This window comes from Scatophagus argus, chromosome 7 (assembly GCF_020382885.2).
Source record: "Scatophagus argus isolate fScaArg1 chromosome 7, fScaArg1.pri, whole genome shotgun sequence".
Taxonomy (NCBI): domain Eukaryota; kingdom Metazoa; phylum Chordata; class Actinopteri; family Scatophagidae; genus Scatophagus; species Scatophagus argus.
Window position 1 is genome coordinate 16,396,000 of NC_058499.1, and position 25,648 is coordinate 16,421,647.

The 25,648-nt window shown below is 40.2% G+C and overlaps 1 protein-coding gene across 1 annotated transcript; it reads right to left on the minus strand.

The window, feature by feature from the left end:
• Window positions 1-2,420: 2,420 nt before the first annotated feature.
• pamr1b (peptidase domain containing associated with muscle regeneration 1b) lies at window positions 2,421-25,125 on the minus strand. Its single transcript, XM_046394806.1, has 14 exons — window positions 24,897-25,125; window positions 17,388-17,564; window positions 15,777-15,902; window positions 15,083-15,197; window positions 11,900-12,117; window positions 11,167-11,274; window positions 8,355-8,525; window positions 7,996-8,187; window positions 6,924-7,784; window positions 6,670-6,846; window positions 5,642-5,708; window positions 5,230-5,459; window positions 3,524-3,882; window positions 2,421-3,448 (listed from the first exon to the last, which is right to left on the minus strand). The coding sequence occupies exons 1-14, from the start codon at window positions 25,054-25,056 to the stop codon at window positions 2,867-2,869; spliced, it is 3,543 nt and encodes a 1,180-aa protein (XP_046250762.1). The 5' UTR covers window positions 25,057-25,125; the 3' UTR covers window positions 2,421-2,866.
• Window positions 25,126-25,648: the final 523 nt, after the last annotated feature.

Sequence of the window (25,648 nt, forward strand, 5' to 3'; positions counted from 1 at the left end):
GGTGCAACATTTTAGTACAGTGACTGCTTACTAGTACGACAAATTTATAGCAATCCGCAGAAAAAAATAGTTCCAAATGAATGCACTATTCAAATGAAATAAAATACATAAAAAAACTAAACTACCAACTACAGTGTCAAACGTTGATTGAAATATTTGTGACCTATTTTTATTTTTATTTTGTTTAGTGAGAAGCAAGGAGCAAGGAAAAGCGCAGAGTAACATCAGACTTAAATGTTTCAGGGTATCATTCCACATTATGTCCGACGAGAACACTGACAACAGAGCTGTGTGGGTCCTTATTGTCAGAATGGTTTAGTTTAAAGGGTTTTCCTCCTCACACTAAGAACAAAGAGCAGAGGGGGCCATCAGCCCAAATGGGAAGCTGGAATGAAACTTAAACATTTTGTGTAAGTCTGGTGTTAAGTATTTTGCCCCTCCGGCTCTCCAGCATTAACTATGGAATTCTCATGGTAGCATTTTCTCATCATTATCTAGGTGCTTTGCTTAGGGTTTCATCTCTGTTCCCAGGACAGTCAGGACTTGGTTAAGTATTGCCCATGTTTCTATTGATGATGCCCTGTGAGCTAACCAGGGCCTGTGAACAGACAGTCTCCCAGCCCAAGTGGACAGGACTTTCCTCTGGGAATCATGGGACTATACTAAGCTGTTGTTCAACTTCAGTAAAAGGGTGAAGGAAAGACAGAAAGTCTTTGATGGATTTTGTTCCCTTGGAGGGCAAGAAAGACAAGGTAGCAGTTGTGCATTTTAATTTTGATCTATTATTAACATAAAGTGTTATAAATAACTGGGATATTTTTGAATAATAACGATAAAAATAATTAAATGACAATGAAGAAGAAGAACTACAGTATAATGTAAGTGCTTTTGAAATTAATTAATTAATTAAAAAAAGAGAGAGAACAAATGGGAATTTTAAATCTAAAGGAACCCCCCCCCTGCATCTCTGGTTATAAAATTAACTGGGAAATGCAGAGGACCTGACAACGTGAGGCTTTGCTCAGACTCATGAGCTTTGGTCTACATATTATGGGCCCAGTCTTTGTCCTGTCCTCACTTCCCACATGAGTCACCTTTAAAACTCCAGTGTTTGCTTATTTCGACTAACTAAACACCCCTCATCTCACCCTTCCCTGTGGTGTCTTTTGAAAACTTAAAATGGTGGACTCCATTGTACTCAGTTGTACAAGTGGACCATTACGCCCACCCAAAAGCTGCACCTGGGGAGAAAGAAAAGGGGCCATTTTAATGGATTTAATGTGGTTATTATAAATTTTTCCTGCAAAAACCATGGCAGACGCACATTAGAAAACATTTATGTAGGTTTGTTGAAAGCCAAACTGAATTGTTGGCTTTATTTTTATGAAGAAGCAACAGAAAGAGTACTAGAAGCTGGGAAAGTGAGAAAGGGTCTAAGTAGTATGAATGGGATTTAAATCCTGAATACAACTCAAATTGTATTAAATATGAGGAACAGTATCAAGTATGAAGGTGTTTCTGGCTTAAAGTACAAATGAGAAGATAAAAGTCGATAAGAGTATGGATAGTTGGAAGGGGGTGAAGGGGGCAATTGCATTTTCTTATTCATGGCTGGGATCTTAACTGCACAGCTGGCTTAAAGTCATGTATGTAGTTTCTTCCACTATGGTGCCCTCTCAATAAAAACAAAAAATGTAAGTTACATGGGGTAGTGTTTTCATTATTGTTTGATGATGAAAAGCTATCTGATGTCACTCAGCAGAAGTGTTCAGAGATGAGGTAATGTTTTGAAATTTTTTTTTTGGACTCTCTCTGGACAGTCGCAGAAACAGGCAACCAAATGAAACTTGGTTAAGATAACATTATCTTAAATGAAATTTGTAGTGCTGACACACGCACACACACACACATATATATATATATATATATATATATATATATATTTTTTTTTTTTTTTTTTTGATCAATGACTTGCTCACTTTAAGCAGTTTGTGATTCAGTAATTGTTTTGAAATTAGCAAATAACGAACCAACAACCAGAGCCCAGCTCCTCTATTGAGGCTCATGAAGTAATAATGTATTCTTTATTGCCCCCTTTTGGAAGCCAATATAAGCTCCAGCTCCTCTATCTATGTAAACTCAAGTCTGAATAATGGAAGTAATTGATTTAATTTGAGCACAGAAGAGGGAATTGATCTGTGAATAATGTGCTCCTTTTATGGTTGTGAAAATGGCGTTGCTCTGACCTGGATTCATTTGCTTCACAGCACAAGCCCACTGTGTGCTTCATAGAACAAATATAAGGTGTTTCCTTTCACGTCCTCTCAATATAACGATTTAATTCAGTGGAATATATTTGTACATGGATACATACAGTAGTTTTACACTATGATAAAAAAAATAATCACAGTCTGACAAGCTTTACCACATCCACATTTTCTTTAATTAAAAACCTCATGATTTTTTTGTCTTTCAATACAATATGTACATCTTCTTCGACATATGAACTGATAGAATAATTCAATACGTTACAACATATATACATACCAATGAGTACAATTCAAACCACATCATCAAGAGGCTTGATGGTGATTTTTTCTGATCATTTTCAAGTCTGTAACCTCTGGCTGAGGGACCTGAACACTATAGTCTTATGATGAAAGGTCGATGCCCAGCACATCTAATGTTTTAGCACCCCCTTCAGTTAGAGCACTGTGGTGTACAGTGTTTTCCAGTGCCTCTGCATTGAGTAAGAAAATGCCCTTGTGCATAAAACAAAGAGGTAAGGGAGAAGGATGGAAGATATAAAGGCATTTAAATATTTAGAAGCATAAGGAAGGACAAGGTGAGTCAGACAGTAGGATTTTCATTTCATATTGCTTTCTATCCAGTCTTTGAAGTTGGCTACATGTGTGTAGACAGTGTAGAGCTCAGGATCACACTCTCCTTGGTCATAGCCAAAGCTCACCAGTCCCAGAAGTCTCCACAACCCTTTGTTCTCCCCCTTTACCTCTGTGAAGCTTAGAGATGACTTCTGGTTGTTGCTGGCTTGGTATTCAGAGAGGGCAGGGAGCACAAGGATTCCCCCCGTGTCAGAGGGACATATGTTAGACTGTCCATAGTCAGGCTTCTGGCTGGCACAGAGCATATTGTCTGTGACACTCACTGGCACACCGTTACGAGCATACTGCTGCTCACATGGGACTACATGAGCAAGGTGAACAAGTCCAACCCTTGCCTTCTCATCAGGACCTAAACTTGATCCAGGCAGTAGAGACCAGCCTGTAACAAGCCCTTGTTCAGCGGTCACCTCTTCTTCCTGACTGTCTGAGAGACATAGGGGCAGGACCTTGTCCCCGATCCTTGCTTTGTCCAGTAACTTGACCACAGCCACGTCAGAGTCAAGAATATGGGGGTCATAGTTTGGATGAACAGCAATGGAGGCCACCTAATGGAGAAAAAGACGGGTATTTTAAGTTTGCGTAAAAAGGATCACGAGAAAACAATATTTTCGGCAGCTTACCCTCAGGTGCTGAAGACCTTTACTTTGCCTGTGGTCATCACGGTAGTACTTCCCCACCACCACCTTGATCTTGGCTGCATCCAAAGGATACACCTTCCCCAGTTCTGTCACACAGTGCGCTGCAACAACCACACTCCTTTGGTTCACCAGAGCACCGCTGCACACTAGCTGCCAGTCAGAGGCCTGATTGTGGTTGCCAGTTCCTGCTTCGTCGTCCCTCTTGAGAGACCCTAGCTGGCTGTCTGCCTTGGTCACCTTTGTCTCAGCTCCGTTGGTGGAACGGCGGTAGATGGCTGCCAGCCAAGGCCAGTGAGCCTCTGCTGGCCTCTCTGGGTCAAAGGTTGGATGCTTCCCACACACTGCCAAAGAGGAGGTGACAGGATGAGAGGACAGAGCAGGAAAAATTAGACTTACATTAGAACTGTGTCAACACTGAGTGCTGTCTTTGTCTCTGTCTTTATCTTCAGAGAACTTTTGCTTTAAAAGTGCACATACACTCGCTGTTTTAAAGATAGTTTGCCAAATTGAAAAGCAGTGGCATACATGGAGCAACATAAAAATGTTCAGTCACTACTATCTCTACATAGTGCATTAACAGATGGACATGTGTTACATTTGTTTTACCTTTCCTCTACAAAATGTTCATAAAATGCACTATGGTGCATTCAACAAATTAACACAGCTTACAAACCTAATACAAAAAAAAATTAAATTATAAAAATAAAAATGTACAGGTTGGCATTAGGACAGGCTCTCTATGAACAGTATTCATTTTTGTGATTGCGACAAACAGTTATTAAAGCAATTACCTTTCACATTTTATATAGAAAGTGTAATGAAGAAAATGAGCTCTTACAAAATGATGGAGGCAAAAGGTTCCAAGCGAACAGCTCTGTGTGGATGGTGTCAACTGTTCATACTATGGTACCAGAACTATCAGAATATTAATGGGAGAGTACATTGTGAATGGATTTACACTGCAACAAAGCTGTCCCAGCTTCTGTATGTGCTGAGCAAGGATGATCAAACTGTATGTAATCATCAAGAGAGCTGAAACCAACAGCAAAATGAATGCACAAAGTCAGTCACACTTCCAGCTCAATCTAAACTGTCTATCTGGTGCCCCAACAAGGATATCTAGCTTTGTGCCCACCATTATCTACTATGTATAAAAGAGTGTTATGTAAAAAAGCAATGACAAAATTGTTGGTTCATGGACATGTTACTGTTTTTCATCCTCAGGAACAGATGTGCAAACATCTGTCACAGCACTTATGTTGAATTTTTTGATATTTCCCGAGCTGTTTATCTTGCTGATGAAGATGGTGGACACTGCTGTGTATGTATAGGTTGTATATTTGATTACAGTCTGGATAAAGCCCTATATAGTCAAAGAGACTGATCTTTTAAACACATATCACATTTAACCCACAGCTCAGCCATGAATGTCAGCTATTGGCTTTTCATCTGAGCAGCTTTGGGAACTTTCACTGAGCAGTAGTGAGAGGAATGGCAAACAGATGGGTGAAGTAGCTGACAATTTGTTCCTCAATATCATTAATCAAAGGCACTGATAATACTTATCACCATGTCTGAGTGATCAAATAATAATTTTCTATCACACATCATGGTTGAATATCTGTTTTGTGAGAGTGTGGTGATTGTTGCCAGTGGGCAGACAACCGGCGGCCCTCTGCTGCCCTCACCTGGTGAACAGGACACATGACGTCCACTCCATTTCCCAGTCTTCAAGCAAGTGCGACGAGAACTCCCATAGTGCTGGTAGAGTGGAGAGGCACACTCATACTCTATATGTGTGTAAAGGTGGTGAAAGCCCTGGGGCAACTGGGAAAGCACTGTGGGGCCTTTAGTTGGGCTGCCTGACTGGAGATGTCGTCCAAGCCCAGAGGAGTAGAGCTTATGCACAGGTGTCTTTCTGAGGTGGTAAGAAGAGCCCAAAGAGATGCAGACATGCCCCTTAGGATGAGTACATGCTTTTGAATGTTAGTGCAGAAAAGTGTACTGTACCCTTCAGTCTCTAAATAACATAATAATGATAGTAGTCAACCATTTATACTAATAATCATGCTAGTTAACGTAACGCTTTGGTAAACTTACCTGGATGGTACCTGGGGCGACAGGACTCTTTGTCTAACCAGCTCTGACACTTTGGGCTCCCGACATGCTGCAAAACAAAACACACATATTTGAACACACACATAATACATACACTACAATACAATACACGCAGAAGTTGTAACTAATGGCTTTAATAACAATTAAAGGAAAATCTATTTACGGTAATATTTTGACAATACCTTCTTTGCAGAGAGATGTGTAAAAAGCGTAATAATCATCTCTGTGCACTAAAAATGCTCAGCCTAACATAATGATAGGAAACAGGGGGAAAAAGTAAAAAAAACAGTCTTTCATCACCTTTAAAGTTTGATTAATCTCAATTTAATGATCATCTTGTGTTTTTTGATTGTTAAATTGTTAATCCATTTAAAAACTGAAGAAAAACAAACAAACAAACATGCGCTTTAGCTTGTTAAAGGTTCTGCTGGAATTTGTTGGACAGAGCCAGACTAGTTGTTTTGAACGTTTTCAGCCTTAATGCTAAGCTACACGCAAGCTGTTAACCGTACTTTCACATGTCACAGACTAACATGAGAATGGTATCTATGTCATCTAACATCGTCTAACTCTCTATCCGCAAGAGAGTTAGACGGGTTTGTGCAACTTACCTTTTGGCATAGAGCTGAAGAGCACCCAGAACAAAATCCATTAAGAAGTAATTAACATTTACACCTCCAGACTGGATGATTACACTGCAAGAAACCTTTACCCACTGGCATTTAACATTAGCCTTTATTTAGCTTTCAGCATTTTACTTCACATTTACAAGTTTGATGACCTGATATGAAGTGAGAAACCTGTAAATCCTTATTAATTACTTACTTTCTAGTCTGCTGGACTGTATTATGCACTTTATATGGCATACCTTACTAGAAGGTGGTAACTACTTATCATTGCAGTAACCATCAGAAAATGCCTACAGAACTGTGTTCTTCCACAAACAACTGACTAACATCATCAATAAGTAAACAAATTTCAGGAAGGAGTGATTAAACAGATGATGCTACCTCTGACACAGAGGGGCTGGTTGCCACTCCAGGTACCATCTGGCTGACAGGTACGTTGAGCATCACCACTGAGAGCGTAGGAGTGGTTACAGAAGAACTGCACTGTTTCAGGCTCCAGCCCGGGCACCAGCTGGTGGTAGCCATGATACAGGCGAGGCAGTGGTGGGCAGCCTTTCTCTGCAGGAGCGGAACAGATCACTGAAGACTAAGGAGGGAATGGCATTCATTTTCATTTTTCTCAATGAGTCTCTTACCGGTGAAGCTTTGGTTGGCTTCTTTCTCCTTTTCTTTTTCTTTTTCCTCCCTCTGCTCCTCCGACTCCTCCTGTGTTTTTTCAGGAGAAACCTTCTTTGTCTTGTCCTCTTTAGTTGTTAGTTTTTCTTTTGGTTTCCCACTTTCCTCACCTCCTGCTCTGTACTGTGTAATGTTGACTTTAGTGAAAATGATTTTCCCTCCTGGGTCTGAAGAACTAACACTATTATTTTCTCTCTTTGTGTCCTTTGTATCAAGTACAACTGTGTTGTTCTTTGTCATTTCCAGTTCAAAAATCTCCACTGTGTTTTCACTCTCAGTTTTGACCGTCCTCAGCTTGGTATCATTTGGGCCGACTTTATCTGGATCTCTTTTTCCATTCACTTGTTTCTCTTTCCTTTCGTTCTCTTCTTGTCCTTTGTCCTTTATCACAATTATCTCTGTGATATCAGTCTTTCCTTTCTCAAAGTTTGTGTCTAGGCCGTCTTGTTTTTTCTCAGGTGTTGTTCCTACCTCAGGTTCTTTGTTTTCAACTGTATTCAGGCTGCTGTCTGGGCTTTTACTATCCACTTTGTCTTTGCTGCTTGCAGTGGATTTCTCTGACCCAGTATTGCTTTCCTCAGGCTCTTCTTCATTCCTACCCTCAGACGTAGTTTTCTCTGGAATGGTACCAGTGTATTTATCTTCTCTTTCAACTCCTGTTGTATTTTTGTGCCCAAAGTCTTTCCCCCCAGCACTTTCTTTTTCTCCAGCTGTGTTCTCTTGACCTTTTTCTTTAGTTTTGGAGATGTCTTTGTCACTGTATATATCTGTTCCTTTTGCCTTGTCTTTGTCCTTTTCTGCTTCAGTTAGGGTATTGTTCACTGCGGATAAAGAACATAAAGAAAGATAATTGCTGAATTGTGAGTCAGCAGCTAATTGCAAATCTTTTGGTTCAAATGGCTCATCGTATTGAATAGCTCAAGGCAATGACTCATTATCTGATCCACTGTTCTTATAAAAATAAACAAATATCCTTTGCACTTTTTGCAAGTTTTATCACTAATCCTATTATTGTGCAACACTGTGTCTGACCTTGGGTGCAAACAGGAGGAGTCCCACTCCAGGTGTTGTTGGGGAGGCAGGTTCTCTGGGAGTTTCCACTGAGTTCATAGGGCTGGTAGCACAGGTACTGTAGAGCAATAAGGACATCATTGGGTCCATAAACCAAGAAGTGGTCCCCATTTGCTGGCTTGGCTGGTAAAGCACATACTCTTTCCGCTGGCACTGCAGAGAGGGAAGGAAATTGAGTTTTGGGAAGTCGCATATGGACCTTTACCCACAATTTGCACCAACTCTGGGGCAGCATGTACGGCATCCAAGCGATGCACATGTGATTTTTCCAGAAATACTAATTATGTGGCAGACACAAACCGTTCACATCATCATCTTACCACACTCTGGGGCAGGAGCACTCCATGTGCCATCACTCAGGCAGATGGCAGTATGAACCCCCCGCAGTTCGTAGCCAGGATCGCAACGGAAAGTGATGCGAGCCCCGGAGTGATGGAACAAACCCTCTGTGGATCCATGGGTGGGCACTGGAGGCCTGTGGCATCCCACCACTGAGTGGAAATACGGGCATGCACATTTTATTCATGAAAACATGTTGTCTTATTTTCCTCTTTTGTAACTGAGTGCCACATCATAAAAAAAGAAAGAGTATTTAGGAAGCATCTCTAGCATTCCACAGACATCAGTTTATGGCACCTCCCTGCTGTAAAAGACCACACAAATAGACCTTCAGTGAGTGTTTGCAGTTCTGACAGGTAAAACGAACATCTCAGCTCGCAGGCTCATTAGACTTAATTTAAAATTGTCCAGAGCTTTAAAAGCATAGTCTGCTACCACAGGGACTCATTAATGAATAATTTCACCCGTCGTGGTAGAGTGTGAACAGTTCACAGCAAGACTTTGACACATGGCTTGTAAATGAGGGAGAAATAGACACAGTTAAAGAGCTTTAGTCGAACTGTTCAATTTTCCAGTGTTGTAAAAGTGGATTTTATGAAGTGGAGTAGTAGAGATTGGTAATGTGGTGGTGGAATACTGTGTGTAACTCTGACAACCTAATGCAAAAGTATCCATGTTGTAATTCTATAAGCTTTTTTTGATGTGCGTGCATGTTTCTTTCTTAAAGGCAAATGTGCATACAAATGTGGTATAGGACTATGCTACCCACAACCGAGTTCTGAAAACTTACAGACACATGTTAACACCAAGGTTAACATAGCATTACAGCACTCTCTGTGAGTTGATCGTGTGGCGTGGACTTTAAGTTGGGTGAGATCCATGAAATGCACTGTCTGTGGTTTTATAGCTCCAAGCCATGAACCCTCCCTATAATCTGGGTGGTTTTTGCCTCACAGCATTTTCGGCAAGTCCCCTAGGGGATGGAGAATGCTGTTGGACAACCAAAAAGTGGAAAAGTAAACTGCAGTTGACCTTTATAGAATATGTTGTTTTTTATTTAATTTTTTTTTTTTGAAGAGCTGTGGTCTTTGCTGTGGTCAAATAATCTTCCATGTCAGATTCTGTCTACAGACACGAGATGAGACTGGATTTGTTAGTGTGGAATGCTAACATACTTTACACTGTAACACATACTTGTAAGTAGATCATCATTCCTGTCATTAATGACTTGGAAACTATGTTAAAAACTGCACTCCAAAACAGATAACACACAGCAACGGACTAATCTGAAAACAAAAGAGGAAAGAAATGATATTACTCTCTTGAGTTTATACAATAAGGTGTCAGGTTCCTCTCATACAGAATAAGCTTTAGCTTAGGTTTACAACAGATGACAGGTTGATTATAGGAGACTTAAAATGCAGTTGATGTCAGGTTCATACTTAAAATTCTCCACCTGACTCCAGGGCAGAAATGTAGACTATATTTCCTCTACAAAATGTCAGACATTAGAATTATTCCAGCTCTCTTCCATTAAAATTAACAGCTGAGGATCCTCATGGGAACACAGATGAATGCACACTGTGTGGATTGAACTCCTGCCTTTTTTTATGGGAGTCACCTCCAAAAGCTGGCTTGTGTTACAGCAGTACATTTGTTTCACCATTAGTTTAATATACTCAAATTTAACCCTGAAAAATTTCACTACGAGAAAAAAAGCGATTGGGCTTCAGGAGGTCTGTTTTTGCATGATCTTAAGAAAGCTGTAGGGTTCTGTAAATAAAAGTCCTCTTAGGACAACCACACCCTGACTGAGTGTGTACCCCAACAGGAAGAAGTGGAGCTCTGCCACTGTGTTGGTGCAAAATGGCCTCAAAGGTTTAAAGGATCAGTTCACTTAAAAATCAAAATCACATGTTTTTCTTACATGTGCTGTTATTTATCCTTCTAGATTGTTTTGACTCAAGTTGCATAGGTTTGGATGTATGCCTTCTCTCAAATATAATGGAACTAGATGGCACTCAGCTTGTTGTGGTCCAAGAGTCAAAAATAATAAAACTACAAAAGACAATACAAAAACAGCACTGTATCTCTCCAGAAGTCATGACCCTGTCACTCAAGATAACTTAATGTAGTAATGCAGCATTTATTTTTCACCTCCTCATTCTTGATTCTCCGTGTATTCTGTTGGAGCATTTTCCTCTTGAGTTTCTTTGTCAGTTTCTTCATTTTATTTAACAGCATCATGAGTGCTTGCATTTTTGGCTTCAGTGCTGCTTCATTTCGTGTAAACATATTTGCTACAGTAGATGCTTATTTTTTTATTTACAGTACATCTGCTCAAAATTATTTTGTATTCGATTGACCAGAACTATTGATGGGACTGCACAGCTGGCCTGAACCCAGTCCAAGCCACAGACCGCTCCCTCATTTAAGTGAATCACTGCCTGCCTCTGGCCAGCAACACTGGCAAAAAAAACAAAAAAAAAAACTTTCAGGAAGAAGTCATTTCTCAATAACTCTGTTGTATCTAGGTGTGTCTGATTTTAGATGAAAATGACTCTATAATGATAATAATTCTGAGATTTCGTAAGTGTCAATACAGTAAGACACATGCCTCAAGAGATGGAAAATTCAAGTCATGTCTGCAGTTCACCATAAAGTGGTTTATTCTTCACTGTGATTAGTACCTGCAGGCATTTTTTTCTTTCACCCCTGAACCAAAAATGCAATGCACAAGCATTTTTCAAGCATGATCATAATGCAGAAGTTTCACTTATGTTACGGACTCACCATTTTCACACCTCTTCCCTGTGTAGCCAGCCAAACAGGCACAATGGTAAGTGTAAGAACTGTCCAGGATACAAGTCCCATCATGCAGGCAAGGAGAGGAACTGCAAGCTGTAAACACACAAGTGTGTGACATTAGGGTATAAGAAGACATGCTGTATTTAATGGCAGCCTAATGGTACAATCTGTATGCCAGAAGAAAAGGCTGTCTACACTACGCAATATCAAGGGATTCATGTTCAAAACTGGCACTATTTTAATGTCACTGTTTCTTTCCATTACCGAATGTGCGTGGGCATTTCTACAAAGAAAGCCTCTGTTTACTTTTACTAGATCTGGCTTCACCGCTGTTAACATGTTCAACACACTGACGAAGGTTTTTGCTGAAACGTGTAGGTGTCAGTCATGCACTATTAAAGGCTTTTTATTATACACTGGACTCCGAGTGCCTTGGAAACTTCTTGTTGGCATTTGTTGTGGCCCATGACTCTAAAGAGACCCTTTGTTCATTGACTATGATTCTACAAATGAGTTATTATTCACAAAGTATAAATCAAAGACGCACTGTGAGGTAAATTACCTCTCAGCTGTGGTTATGGCAGAGAAGTAGAATTTAGGGTAAGGACTATATTATGTCAACAAGTATATATATAAATTATTAGGAGTAAGATACACAGAAATTGCAGTACAGTATAGCAGTGTTTTTGCTGTTAAATGACACTGGTATTTGACATGCCTGAGTTCTCCTGGAAAGTGGCAAAGAATCCATCAAAATTCTTGTAACCATCTGACACAAAGAGTATGTGCAGACTGTTGCCGGAGCTCTGAACTGGGGCAGGTCTGTTGTTCCCACAGAATCGACCTATTACACGCGCGTTGATGCTGTCACCATCTCGGACTTCCACGAAGTCGTAACGACAAGAATGGTGAAACTCCAAACTCAGCATCATGAACCTGTCAGTGAGAGAATGGATATTAAAAAAAAACAGAGAAAAAGACAAAATACAGGTTAAAGAAGTAACATAAATGGTGTTTAAACATTTTTTTAAAAAATAAAATGTTATAAGTTAAACTACCTAACCACCTGGAAATAATTTTTATTCTTATTCCTTCACCATGATACACTTTATGGATATGACGGAGGATGACTGAATGTTTTGATGGAGAAGTTTCCGTTGTTTTTCTGCTGTTTTCTTGGATTATGAGAGCACCTGTGTTCCTTGGCAGTGCCTCACCAGCTGGCATCATACTGACACTTTAAAATCTTCAGTCAACAAACTAATGAACAGTAATGATGGCTGCTGAAGGTCATTTGCCCCATTATTTTGTAGGTTACTTTTATTAATGATGTGTAAATGATACGTCCCATTTTAATCAGATGCCACAGATATTAAAGGTTTAGGTTTAGGTTTTCTCTGTTGTTTCTGTGTGTGTACAAGAAAGATTAGTGGGAATAAAGTGGTGTGGAGCAGTGTGGATTATAGAAAGAGTAACCTGAGATCATGAGTAGGACAGGTACAGGCAAGTAAAACCACATTATTGCTGTATGCTCTAACTTTGTACCAAATACTACACAAGTTGAGATGCACTTTTTGAGATAAAATACAATAACTACTGACTCTTGGCAGCAATAATAAAACAGTCAGCACATCAAGTCAGCAAAAGCAAACAGATGCCTATCTGGTTTTGTGACTTTGACAGGATTTAGACATCTTACGATTTATGTTCACCACAGGCTATATTTAGCACATCATTTATTGTTTTCACTTGATATGTGCCTATTTAATAGTCTTAAGTGCGCGTATAAAAACCACAACATTTATGTAATTGGAAATAATTTCTTCTGATGAACAGTATTACCCAACCCAGTCTAGATAAAGCATCTTGCTATTTCAGATCAGCAACTGTTAAATATCAATACAACATAACAATAATACACATTAATAATAATAATAATAATAATAATAATAATAATAATAATAATAATAATAATAATAATAATAATAATAATAATAATAATAATAATAATAATGTTGATTGCACATTATTCCACATTATTCCTAAAGCAAGCAGTAGGAGAAGAGATTATTGGTAATGTATTAACATTTTCAAAACTCCACACTGCCAGTTGGATGAGGAAAAAACATAAAGGAGCCTTCCTGGTAATTTCAGATGTAATCTCTTCTGTTGGAACGAAAATCAAGGGATAATCAACATCATAAAGGACACTGGCTTGCTCCCAAATCTTCTAATTTTACCATTTATCACCAACCTTTGGGTGACTCAAGCTTAGGCTCATGAGATATACAGAAATGTTAAATGTTAGCCTGCAGCAGCTCTCAGCAATTAATGCCAGTTGTAATATGGTAAATGTGTTTCCTGTGATGTGAGCGTACTGTGAGCCACTATAGTTAAAGAAATACAGGAAAAACCTGTAATTTCCCATTCACTCAGGCACATAAACTTTCCATTAGTCTATCTCTGAGCACGTCAGCTCTTTTTTGTTTAGGTCTTTCACTGGATTTATGTTGAGATAGAAAAATATGACATATAAATATCAGTAATGTGTATAATGATGGTTGTTATCGCTGAATGGATTAAACCTAACAATCCAAGTATTTCATAGTTCATGGTTGTTCAATTTAATGCAAAGATTTTATATATAGCAGAAAAAAATACTTGGAATCACTAAATGGCACATAGAAAACTCTTACCGTACACACTGCATGCTGAGCCTGTACCTAACTCTATGGAGTTTTTGCTCTGCTTAAACTCTGCACAAACGCTTGCCTGTAAAATGCTGTATGCGTAATGGAGAAAATGACAGAAATAGAAAGAATTATCACAGGACTGAAAAGTAATAACTTTCCTGCAAAAAAAGGATGTGGTTTCCAAACTTTACTGTAGACTTGCCATCCATCCACGACATAGCTTGCATCTTGCAGAAATACCTGAACTGAGTGGAAATTTGACTTAAGCAGGTCAGCCATTAATAACTATTACAGATGGACAATGAGGATCCCAAAAGCTGATGCTTTAATGCCAGATGAAACTGTGTCAGTTTTAACTTTATTGATAGAAAGGTCTGCAAAATTTTTCAGTTTCCAACAGGTGCATTTGTTTTTGAACCCGCAGGCATCATACACACATAAAGTATTAATTGTTGGCTATGGAAACTCTAATTGGGAGGTTGGAGGAGGATTGTTCTGTTGAAAGTAGTTCCAATGAAAACTGTTGGCATCAGAGTCTGTGGATTAGTCAGAATAACTAGGGCGCTGCCTCTGAAAAGACACTTAGCCATTGAATCTTTTATTTTATAATTTTTAGATGTAAATATCTAACACTTTGACCCAGACTGAATCTCAAGACCTGCAGGATAGACCCAGTGTCAGTTCTTGAGTTTATGATTAAATAAATTCTAATGACATTCTCATAATTCTTAGCTGCACTGTGTGTTTACTGCTAATGTCTGTATAATACCATTGCAATTGTGAGCATTTTAAGCGTTCAAAGTTAGCATTTGGGTTCAAAGCACCACTGGTGCATTGCTGTAACAATGCACAAATGAAACAAATCTGTGCAAAGCTTTAGACATATAAGACACTGATCAATGAACAGTTCATATTGTGATTGGCCACACTGATGGAACATTCCTGTCATAGTTATTACAGGATTGGTCAGGATCTAATGTAGGGTAATGTATTATTTCATTCACCCGCATCCCATCTGCTCTTAATCAGAATTTTAGTTTTAATGACCAGACTCACCCGATCTGCAGCTGACTTGTTGCATTTGAAAAAGGTGGGTAAATCAGTGTATTTTGTGATGAGTAAAATAATGTAACATTAAAAAATTATTAACACTGACCTTTCTGATACAACAAAGTGATATCACCTCAGAAGAATGTTTCTGGTCTCACCTGAGTTCTATGGTAAAGGGACGGTCCACCTGAATAGTCCACTCACACCGAGCGTTGTTTGGGTAACTCTCCAGCACCAAGTGGCCCTGCCGTTTGTGGATCACTCCTCCACACCCTGAAAAACGCATGGGAAAGAATTCAATTTTGGAACAAAACTGTGCTATTTCAATTTCAGAGGCTCTTAATTACTGTTTAATTATTATTTTGAGAGTCAAAATTGCAGTTGCTTTGGTAACCATTCAAACCAGGAGTAATTGCATTTGAGGTTCCAAAGCCACTGCAAAAACCCTATGTTGTGCTCAACAGCATAGAGAAACATAAACACAATACACACAGGGGCATGAAAGGCATTCTGCTGCATTTCCAGGTTCTGCTTTTAATTAAATGTATGCTTGTTGTGCCCCTTGGCAGAATATTTGCATATTGAGAAAGCCATAGTCAGTGCCCAAATGCTACATATTAAATTAAATGAAATTTTATGAGGTTCCCAAGTAGGCTCTGACTTGTCATTCAGCTCTTCATGGAAAATCTCCTGGGTATATGGCAGCCCTCCAAGATGGCACAGTGGTCCCAGATGCAGATAAATCAGCAGGGAAGGAAGGATCATATAGTATGGTGTTCATTTCAGGTAAGGAAAGAAAAAGTTTACTCAAGCCACGTATGACCTACTAATTGTGAGAACGAGGAGACTTACTCATGCAATCTCCACCAGACCAGCCAGGCCGACACTCAGCGCAGTATTGGCCACTAATGAAGAAGTCATCCCTGGGGCCCCATGTCCCATTGTTACAACGCTTACAGTTCTCAAATATACTGCAACCTGAAAGTAAGGGAACCAGAAACAAAAGCAGGAGTCAGGCTGAAAGACCTCAATGCAAAAGACATTAACTCCTTCAACAGAGCTATAATTGTTGGTAAGAATACAGCTTAAACCATGTCACCCAGCTTATCGAGACCCCTGTAACATTTCCTTTTAAATCAACTCTGCTACACTCATAAAGCTCATCTTTCATTATAACAGAGTGTGCAAACATATTGCTGCTTCTACAAATAGAATTGTGGAGAAAACCCCTTGAAATGTCATCCTGAGAGGATGGATTTTCACTTAAGAGACTGCTGTGCCCATTGGGGGTGAAGAGCAACTTCTGAGAGTACAGATCTGCAACATCAAATGGTCTTGGGATGTACATGTGCCTATATATAATTGTACACATCAGGGCTTGGAAAGTTTTTTTTTGTTTTTTCAGTTTTAAACAGTAAAACGTGATGTATAGGTAACAGCTGTTTTTCCACATAAAGGAAAACGTGAGTACAGTCAAGCTGTGAAGGAAACATGACATACTTATATAGGTAGATGGCATGTAGGAAAATAACACGACGAAAGCAAAGTTTGGACGCACAAGCTGCAACGCATGTGTGCAGACATCCCCAGGTGATTATATTCTCATATATGCTTGTACTTCATTCAACAGTCAATGGGTGCATAAACACATACAGATTTACATTCATTTCATTTACAAATTAACATCACTCATTCATTCACTCCAGCTTCATTCAAGACGATTCTGGCAGTGTGGCTAGAAAAAGAAATTAGATCAGACACACATTTCTATCAAACTGTTAGTAATGCTGCAATACAAACAGCTGTGCAGTTGATAGACAGCGTTGATTTCACACAAACTAAGCTGCAGACATTAGAGAAAGTCCGATTTCACAGTTTCAAAGATGCAGATTTATATTTTATAACGAGAATGCTCAGTGCTGCTGACATACATGATATAGAGGAATCTATCCAGACACATCTATTTATGGGGCTGTTTTTCAGGGGTAGACTTGGCCTCTAACTTCAAGTAAAGGAAATCTTAATGCTTCAGCTTACCAGGACATTTTGGACAATGCTATGCTTCCAACTTTGTGGCAACAGTTTAGGGAAGGTCCTTTTCTATTCCAGCATGACCCGTGGCCCAGTGCTCAAAGCAAAGTCCATAAAGTTTGGTGTGAAAGAAGTTGACTGAGCTCTGACCTCAACCCCAGTGAACACCTTTGGGATGAGCTGGAACGGAATTGCCTGACCCCACAGATGCCCACAGAAGCACTCCAAAATCTTCTGGAAAGCTTTTCCAGAAGCTGTTGTAGCTGCAAAGCTGTCTGTGTATTTAAATGCAACGTTATTAAAGTCCCTGATTGTACAATGTCTAGTGTATTTACAATATCTAGTGTATTAATGTGCTCAAAGTAATGAAGTCTGCAACATCTCATCAAATTGAAGCACTTATTCAAATAAGAATATTTGTAGAGGTTCTACCTGGATGGATGATGCAGGGGTCACACTCATTGATGGCGTTGCGGCAGCAGGGCACAGCATAGCCCACCGGAGTCCCCTGCAAGGGGCATTTACAGCGGATCACATCATACTCGCAGCAGCCTCTGCACATAACGTTCCACTCTGGGCCTGGGCAATGGTTGTACAAATACCTGTAATCTAAACGAGACAAATACATAAGTGACAATCGCAAAAACAAGCAAGCAGGACACTTTTATTTATGTAACCGTCATTTACTATGTGCACAGAAAGGGGAAGATGAGTCAAACATGGAGAAAATGTGATAAATATAATGAGTGGCAAAATGAGAGCAGACATGGTTATGGTGAAAAGAAGCCTGAGCAGCAGTGGAAGTCTTGTGGTGAGTTCAGTGTTTATCTGAGCTGCTGCTCTGCACTGGCTCTCTGATTATTTCCACTGCCATGTGGTTGTTAGCTCTTTTTAGGGAACCGCAAGTCTGTCAGTAGCTTACCTCCTCTTTATATTACATCAGACAACATGTCGCAAAGGTAACATCATGGCAAAAACAGCATCAAATCGTTAATCAGAAAGTGATTAATGAAGCAGTGTGTAAACACTGACCTTCTTTGTGAGCTTTTTACCCAATAAATGCAGTGTTTAATTGGATTGGAAACCAGTGATTCAAGGACCTTTGAGCCTCAGTGGTTATGATTATATAACAGTGGATTTAAAAGCTGAAACAGACAAGGGGAAATTCTCTTGTGGCAGATGTGGATGGAGAACTAACAGAAGCTGCACTTTGAACTTGGCACAGTGTCGGTATAGCATTTTGTACGTACCCTCCTTCCAGCCTCACAACCCTAATAAGGTCTTTGCCCTAAACCCTAGACTCCCACCATTTATTCTTACTGACTTTCCTACTAAAAGCACAAACACAGACACACGAATGCACTGGCACATAAAAGCAAAGTGATAAATCTCTTAGTGGTTGTTTGCAGATGGTCACCTAGAGAGGAGCAGCGCAGATGTCTTGGAATGCTGAGTTGTCCCTGCTGCCCTTCCACATTAATGATATCATAAATTGTATCTCAGTCCAGCAACAATCCGGCCTCTTCCGCAGCCATTTTTATACAAAAAGACACAGTGAGGTATGACATACACACTGACATTAATCAGACAAAAGGTAAATTGTGCAGTGTCATCAGGTCAACTTTAATGTGGGTTTAAGGACAGAGTTTGCGCTTCATAAAGCTGTTGCAGGCTGCTTTATCATTTATTGCTTTGATAACATGGCCTCAGCTGGATTTGTGTATTAGCTTTATACTTTTTTCAGCAAGCCAAAGGTAACATGAGGTCAGTCTGCTGCCTTTGAGGCATGGTGTGGTATAGATCTCAGGTCTTTGGTTTACTGTCACTCAAATGCTTTTGGACCATGGCATCCAGTACTTTACACAATGCCAAAGCTGTCACGCTAACTGCCAGAGATGATGCCTAGTGGTAAACTTATAACCCTTAACGTTTGTTTTTGAATCCAATCGGACGTTGTTTCATTGTCTTCTTTTGTTCAGCTCAGTCCGCCTCCCTGAGACAAAGACAGAACAGCTCATAGTTTTGGATCAGATTGTCATTTTTGTGGACTCTGTGTCCAAGTGAGAACCACAAACATCTATGGCATGGGCATGGCCTGTGTGTTTGGAGAGATGTCTGTTGAGACAAGAAGAAGAAACTGTGCAAAGAGTGGGATTATGCACTGTAGTGTGAGTCAAATACAAATATGCACTGTGGCAATGGCGCAGCAAGTAAAAACCTGTTTAACCTCAATCTTAACTAGGATTCTCTTCAATATAATTTGTTAAAATTAATTTGAATAGAATAGAAAGGTGCACTCCACCGATACAGTATTGCACTCCTATAACACTGGCTCACAAACATTTAAAAAAAAAAAAAAGATTCAGTTAGAGATTTGGGTAGGTTATGCTAGTAGCAGCTAAAGAAACCTCAAACTGCTGGTCTCAAGATGAAGAGTGGGCTACAGAAATCTGGCAAGTTCAACTCTTTTTAACTTCACACCTTCAGATTTCTTCATTCTAAACTTGTAGTTTTCTGCCCTAACTGACTCCAACTCAGGTCACATCACATTACAGTAGCCAGACTGATTAGTGTTGCACTTCGGTAGTCCATCGAAACTCACATTAAAATGCACATGCAAGCAACTACATTTCAAATAATCACAACTGTTGTTATGATGGCAATATGATCCAAATCACGTGACTCTCAGATCAGATATGACTGGATTAAATCCACTTCCATTAGCTGCTCTGCAGTGAATAACAGCGTTTAAAAGGTGTGATGCCTGCCATATGGGGATTGAGAGATGTCGACATCATCTCCTCTCCTTATGGGACAGCTTTTCTGCCCCCTCGCTGAGGTTTGTCAGGGATGCTGGTCGGAGAGACTGTGAAACCTGATTTATAGGACATAAAGTTGAAAGGGTCAAAAGACTTCACGAGCCGGCCTGGTAATGTCATTACAAGGATCGCTGCTGTGTGTCTTCCGCTTAGATAGAAAAATGGCATCCTGTGGCTGTAGCTGCCCTCACTACACTGAAGAGAAGGCAGTTCATCTGTCTCACCTCAGACAGTCATGTCAGTAAGTCAGTGACATGAAACACCATGTATATTTGATGGGATTAGTCTCAGGATTCACACAAGCTGTTTATTTATGCTCGTCCTTGAAGTAAATAACCACAGGCAGCAGTGTTTTCCGTGTCTTTTCACCGTGAACAGATTCGGCTTGTTGACCTCCAGCTCTGCTGATAAAACTGTTATGTTTTTCTCTGAAGCATGACTGCAAGGTTTCTCCCCCAGTGCTGGATACACGCTGGAATGCAACTTTTTCTGGGCAGCTATCCCTATAGCAGTATAATAAGTGTTTACTGATTTACAACACTGAAGATAGTTTTTACATAACTGTGCTTTGGCTTGCACCCTGGCAATTCAATTTATTAATTTCAGCGATAAAGCTTACTACCTTGTAAAAACACATCTGTTAGGCTTCCAGGTCAACACCTGCAGTTAACTACAACCTGGACAGTAACAATCTTACATGGATTTTTACAGCAGTTTCGGAAGGTCTGAACAGGTGTGGAAGGGTTTGGGTACAGGAGCAGGCCAACAAGCAGCTGGGCATTTGTCAGAGCATTAGTACATGCATGACTTTGCCTTCAGTGTTTGGACTTTAAAGCTATCACAAGCTATATTGTTTCTCTGAAAGCTGTTTTGGACATAACACTGTATTTTTGCAAACACAGAGAGACACTGAGAAAACATGTTGAGTGTGTGATAAAAATAGCATTAACATGCAAATTTTGTTGTTGTACCATGTCATATTCCCCAGGCCTGTAATTTAACCCAAGACTGTGATTGCGCTATGTGCCCCTGGCTAATGTGTATTTAAACAGAGACTGAACGTGTTGACAGTTGTCAGAGAGGAACTGTAACTATGAGGAAAATCATCTGATAACAAAGTTTGCTTCCTTACCGTGCTCATGGCTGCCTAGGCCCCATTCCAAGTGACATGTCTCATAATTATGTGTTTTGGTATATGTAATAGTGTCTACATATTTCCCCAGTGCACACATAACTAGTATTGAGTGTGTGTGAGAAGATGTTGACTCCTTGCCATAGAAACACAGTTTAACAGCTGATCACAAATGTTCCCTCTGTCCTGCAGCTAAGCATGCAGATTTTTGTGTGGTTTGTTTGGTTCTTCTGGTTTTATGTAAGTGGTATCTGATTTATTCTATTCCAGATGTTGCATTCTTAAGTACTCCTCAACATGCATGTTAAGAAACCATTAAAAATGAAAAGGCAATGACACAGGCATCATAAGAGACGCCCTGTCGCTTGGTAGAGACTCCTGTCTGTCTTAAAAACTCCCACCCAACGAAATGCTCTACACGTCCAGGCTGATACATGGCATGGCCCAGCTGCACATCTTTGATGACATCATTGTTGCATTACTGTCCTGCCAACCTATGGGAATGCCACAGCAAACACGGACTACTACCAAGAACAATTAAGTATATAAGTATAAAACTTTTGCATTATTGTTCAGCTTTGAATCATCTTTCTTACTTTATAAATGCATTCCCATGCGAATATAAAGCCTAGAGATATACACAACTGCACCACAAATGATGGGAAACCAGTACTATTGATAAATGGAGACAAGACACTCTAAATTTGCTGCAGGTGCTGAATTTGACCTCAGACTCATATGCCTGCATCAGCTTCAAAATTGTGCCATCATTTTCTGGAAGCAACTTCCTCTGCAGCTAAGAGTAAAACCCAAGGTGAGCTTCTGCCTTTTCATTTGTTTCATTTGCATCAGCATTGACTTTTGCCCCAGTCCACATTTATAGCCAATTATAACCTGCAGGGTCTCAGATAACAAGTATAATTAAGCTCTAATTTGATATTCTAATGTTATCTGAAATGCAGCTATGCTCACTGCTTTCTGTTCTGTCTAGTTAATGTCTAGCTTGTACTACATACTGCTATCATGGATAAGTTATTTTTAACTCAAAACAAAGCTAAATGAGCACAATGCAGACAGTGTTTGAGCAGAACCAAGAAAGAACATGCTTATCAAAGTCAACACAGTTTGGATGAGTCACTTATAATGGACATGTAGTATCTCTGTTCTGCATGTTTGGTTATCTAATAGTTCAACATTTTTGGAAATATGCTTATTTGCTTTCTTGGGGAAAGTTAAATAAAAAACACCAGTTTATGTCTATATGGTAAATATGAAGAAACCATCAGCCGTTGATTAGCCTAGCTGAAACAGAGTGAAACAGCTAGCCTGGCTTTAAAATGTGACACTGAAGTGAAAAAAATGAAACATTGTGGTTTTACAAGGCGTTGTGTGATGGACTTCCTTAGCCGAACACTGTCACTTTCTTGTCTGCTAAGCTAAGTTAACTAACATTCCATCCATCCATTTTCTATACCGCTTATCCGTCAGGGTCGCGGGGGAGCTGGAGCCTATCCCAGCTGACTACAGGCGAGAGGCGGGGTACACCCTGGACTGGTCGCCAGTCAATCGCAGGGCCAACACACAAAGACAAACAACCACACACTCTCACACTCACACCTAGGGGCAATTTAGAGTAGCCAATTAACCTAATGAGAAAACCCACGCAGGCACAGGGAGAACATGCAAACGCCACATAGAAGGGCCCAGACCGGGATTCGAACCTGGAACCCTCTTGCTATGAGGCGACAGTGCTAACCACTGCACCACCGTGCCGCCCTACTAGCATTCCATGTTTAAAAAACATGTGGTTTCAATCTTCTTTTTTTACCCCTCAACAAAAAGAGATAATAGTCAGTTGTTTTTTTTTTTTTTTTTTACAGCACTTTGTTTAACTATTGCCTTGGTGTTTAGTTTGCCCAAATTACAAAAACATACACTTACAAGATAGACACTTACATGTCACCCAAAGTGGCATGCAAGAGTGCAGATAATGTGCTTAATAATTCACTTATGCTGCTTTGCATAATCAAAATCAACAGCGCCACAACATTACTGAGTCATCGTTGTTTCCTGCTGTAATATTTAGGTGAGAACTGATGTCAGAAAAAGTTCCCTGAGAAGAGAAAGACCAATTACAATATACATCACGAACTGAAGAAATAGTTTTCCTCTTGACAAAATGGTGCTTATTTCTTGCTGATGTATCATGGAAAAATAGCTGTTTTTACAGCAGCTGTGAGTGCAAGTGCCATGCGTGTATGTGCGAGTGTATAATTCCTTTTGCCTACTGCCCACAGCAGCTGTCTGGTATTTTGAGGTTGGAATGATTTTGCTGTCATGGAACAAGGAACCTCCCAGGGGAGCTCTGTGGGCATTGCGTATCTGAATGTAGTCCGATCCCAAGCGCTGATCCCTGCGGTCATCCTTTATATTGCTTTAAATAAACATCCCTTTGCTCGGAAACCACAAATCCAATGAGATGCCCCATCAGACTTTTATCCACTTTGGTGAAATGGTATGTACACACACAAGCATGTAGGTCAGACAGGAATCTGAGATGTACACATTTGTTTTCAGCGTTTAATTCCTGAACATGGAATAAACTCACTAGAATGAAACATTATTTTTCCACATGCTGAATCAGAGGACATGTTTTTCTTATTGTAGCTATATTCTGTGCCAAGATTTCACTCTGTCAAATGTTTTTATGTATGTTAGCCTTGGTCTTTGTTTCCTACAGCACACTACCCAGTAGCCCTGACCACTTCCCTGTGGGCTTTAGTTAAATAAACTGTAAGGAAAGTTTGTAAGAATAACAAGACATCTTAGAATTTAGGTGGGTGGAGAATCCTGACCAAGAAGACTTACATAAATCAAAAAATCCTCAGTAGGGACACCAAAACATGCACAAATGGACATAAATGCAGTTTCTCTCTCTCTCTCTCTCTCTCTCTCACACACACACACACACACACACACACACACGTAAACAGACATGTCTATGAAGCCAGTATTTGCAAGTAAACATCTCTGCACTGCTTTTAAGAAAAGGAAACTATTTGAGGTTGCTCAATAGAAAACATCCATCATCAGCTGATAGCACTATTATGAAACGAGTCGTACCTAAGATGAGTGACTCAGCTGACAGCAACATAAGTAGATAAATCTGCCAGAGGGAACTCTACTAACACACACAGCTGCGCTCTGCCCAGCCCCATGCCACACTTAACCAACATTACATATTCAAGGTATTATTTTATTGTGTGGTAACCATGCAAAGACGAATCAGACAGAGGGCAGAGGTTTTGTTAGGAGTCTTGGAGACGGTGTATGGTACACACATTACCACAGCCAGTGTGATTGACTCAAACGTGACTCATGTCTTCCTACAGAAGTTCAAGTGGTCACCCAGGGTAAACAGGCGAGAGATGATCTCAGTCTCAGGGAGTACTCACCAAAACACACTTTAAGCGATTACAGAGAAGCTCTCGCACAAAAGGGACTGAGTGCCAAGACTCAAAAGCCTTATTAGGACTCAAACCGCCTCGTTTTACCTCAAAGAATGTGTGGCCACATCCATCTGTTGCTTCTTTTTTTAAGAGCAGAAAAACAATCTCACTTTCATTTTACACAAAGAACAACAGCAATGAGTAGAAAGGAGTATGAAGATGACATGGCTCTTCTTAATGGACAATAAACAAACCCCTAAAGGACAATCGCTCACTCTGTAATTGTTGTAAAGACAAATATTGCACAAACTTGTCAGTACTGTTTTTCTTTGCTGCCTCTGTAAAAGGCTGGTTTTCACATCACTATACTCTCTGTGGCTTTACAACCCTTGCTGTGTGCTGTTGTGCTCTTAAAGGATAGAAAAGAAGAGAGGATGGAGAGAGTGCTGATGCCGGCTTTTTGAGAACAAAGAACATAAACCAAGAGGCTGAGCAGAAACAAAAGCAGAGAAGGTAAAGTCTTTGCCAGTTTGTCTCTTACCGTAGGGCCAGGCTGTCCCATGGGGTAGGGAGATAAGGATGAAGGGGAAAATGTAGAGGAACCATCCCTCCTTCCCAGAGATAAAGGTGCTGGTCCAGGGGATAGTGTGCATGCCCCTGTGGGTTTGCCCCAGCTGCAGTCCTCGTCCGGCAGACAGCATGCTGCAGTCTGGAACTCTGTTTACTTTCTGAACTCAGCTGACATCACCTTCCCTCGGCCTTCAGTCCTTCCCTCCCCCTCCCTCCATTTCTCTCTCTCTCTCTCTCTCTCTCAATCACACACACGCACACACACACACACACACACACACACTTTCTACCTCTCTCACTTTCTTTCTCTTACACTTCTCTTTGGCTTCATGTTACAGCCCAGCCTTGCAAGGACTTCCACTTGCAGTTGTCTCCCAAAAACTCCCCCTGTTCCACTCAGAGGAGGACAGCACTGCCTGTGAATGAATTCAGACTACAGCCTTTTAGGCTTAACTCATTATGCTCTCTCTGTCTTTCTTTCTCTCACACAAACACACACATATTCACACAATGACACAATGACATACCAACCAGTTTATGTCTGCATTACTGCCTATGTGCTTGTGTTTGGAAAGTCTTGAAGTTCACACCTTGCTAAGCTTTAAAGCAGCAGCCATGTGTAGTCTCAGAAAGCGATATGTATTAAGGAACAGCATTTTCTCAGTAAAGTAAGGTGAAATGAAGAGTTTAATGTTTCCTTACAGAGAGACACTTGCATGCGAA

What these genes read in the sequence shown, in the direction of transcription:
- pamr1b (XM_046394806.1), bottom strand. Translation starts at nt 25,056, where the DNA reads ATGCTGTCTGCCGGACGAGGACTGCAGCTGGGGCAAACCCACAGGGGC. An exon ending in AGGGAAGAGGTGTGAAAATG is followed by an intron (nt 8,526 to 11,166) that starts GTGAGTCCGTAA and finishes ATTTCCACTCAG; the next exon opens with TGGTGGGATGCCACAGGCCT. An exon ending in AAGGTCTTCAGCACCTGAGG is followed by an intron (nt 3,449 to 3,523) that starts GTAAGCTGCCGA and finishes TTTCTCCATTAG; the next exon opens with GTGGCCTCCATTGCTGTTCA.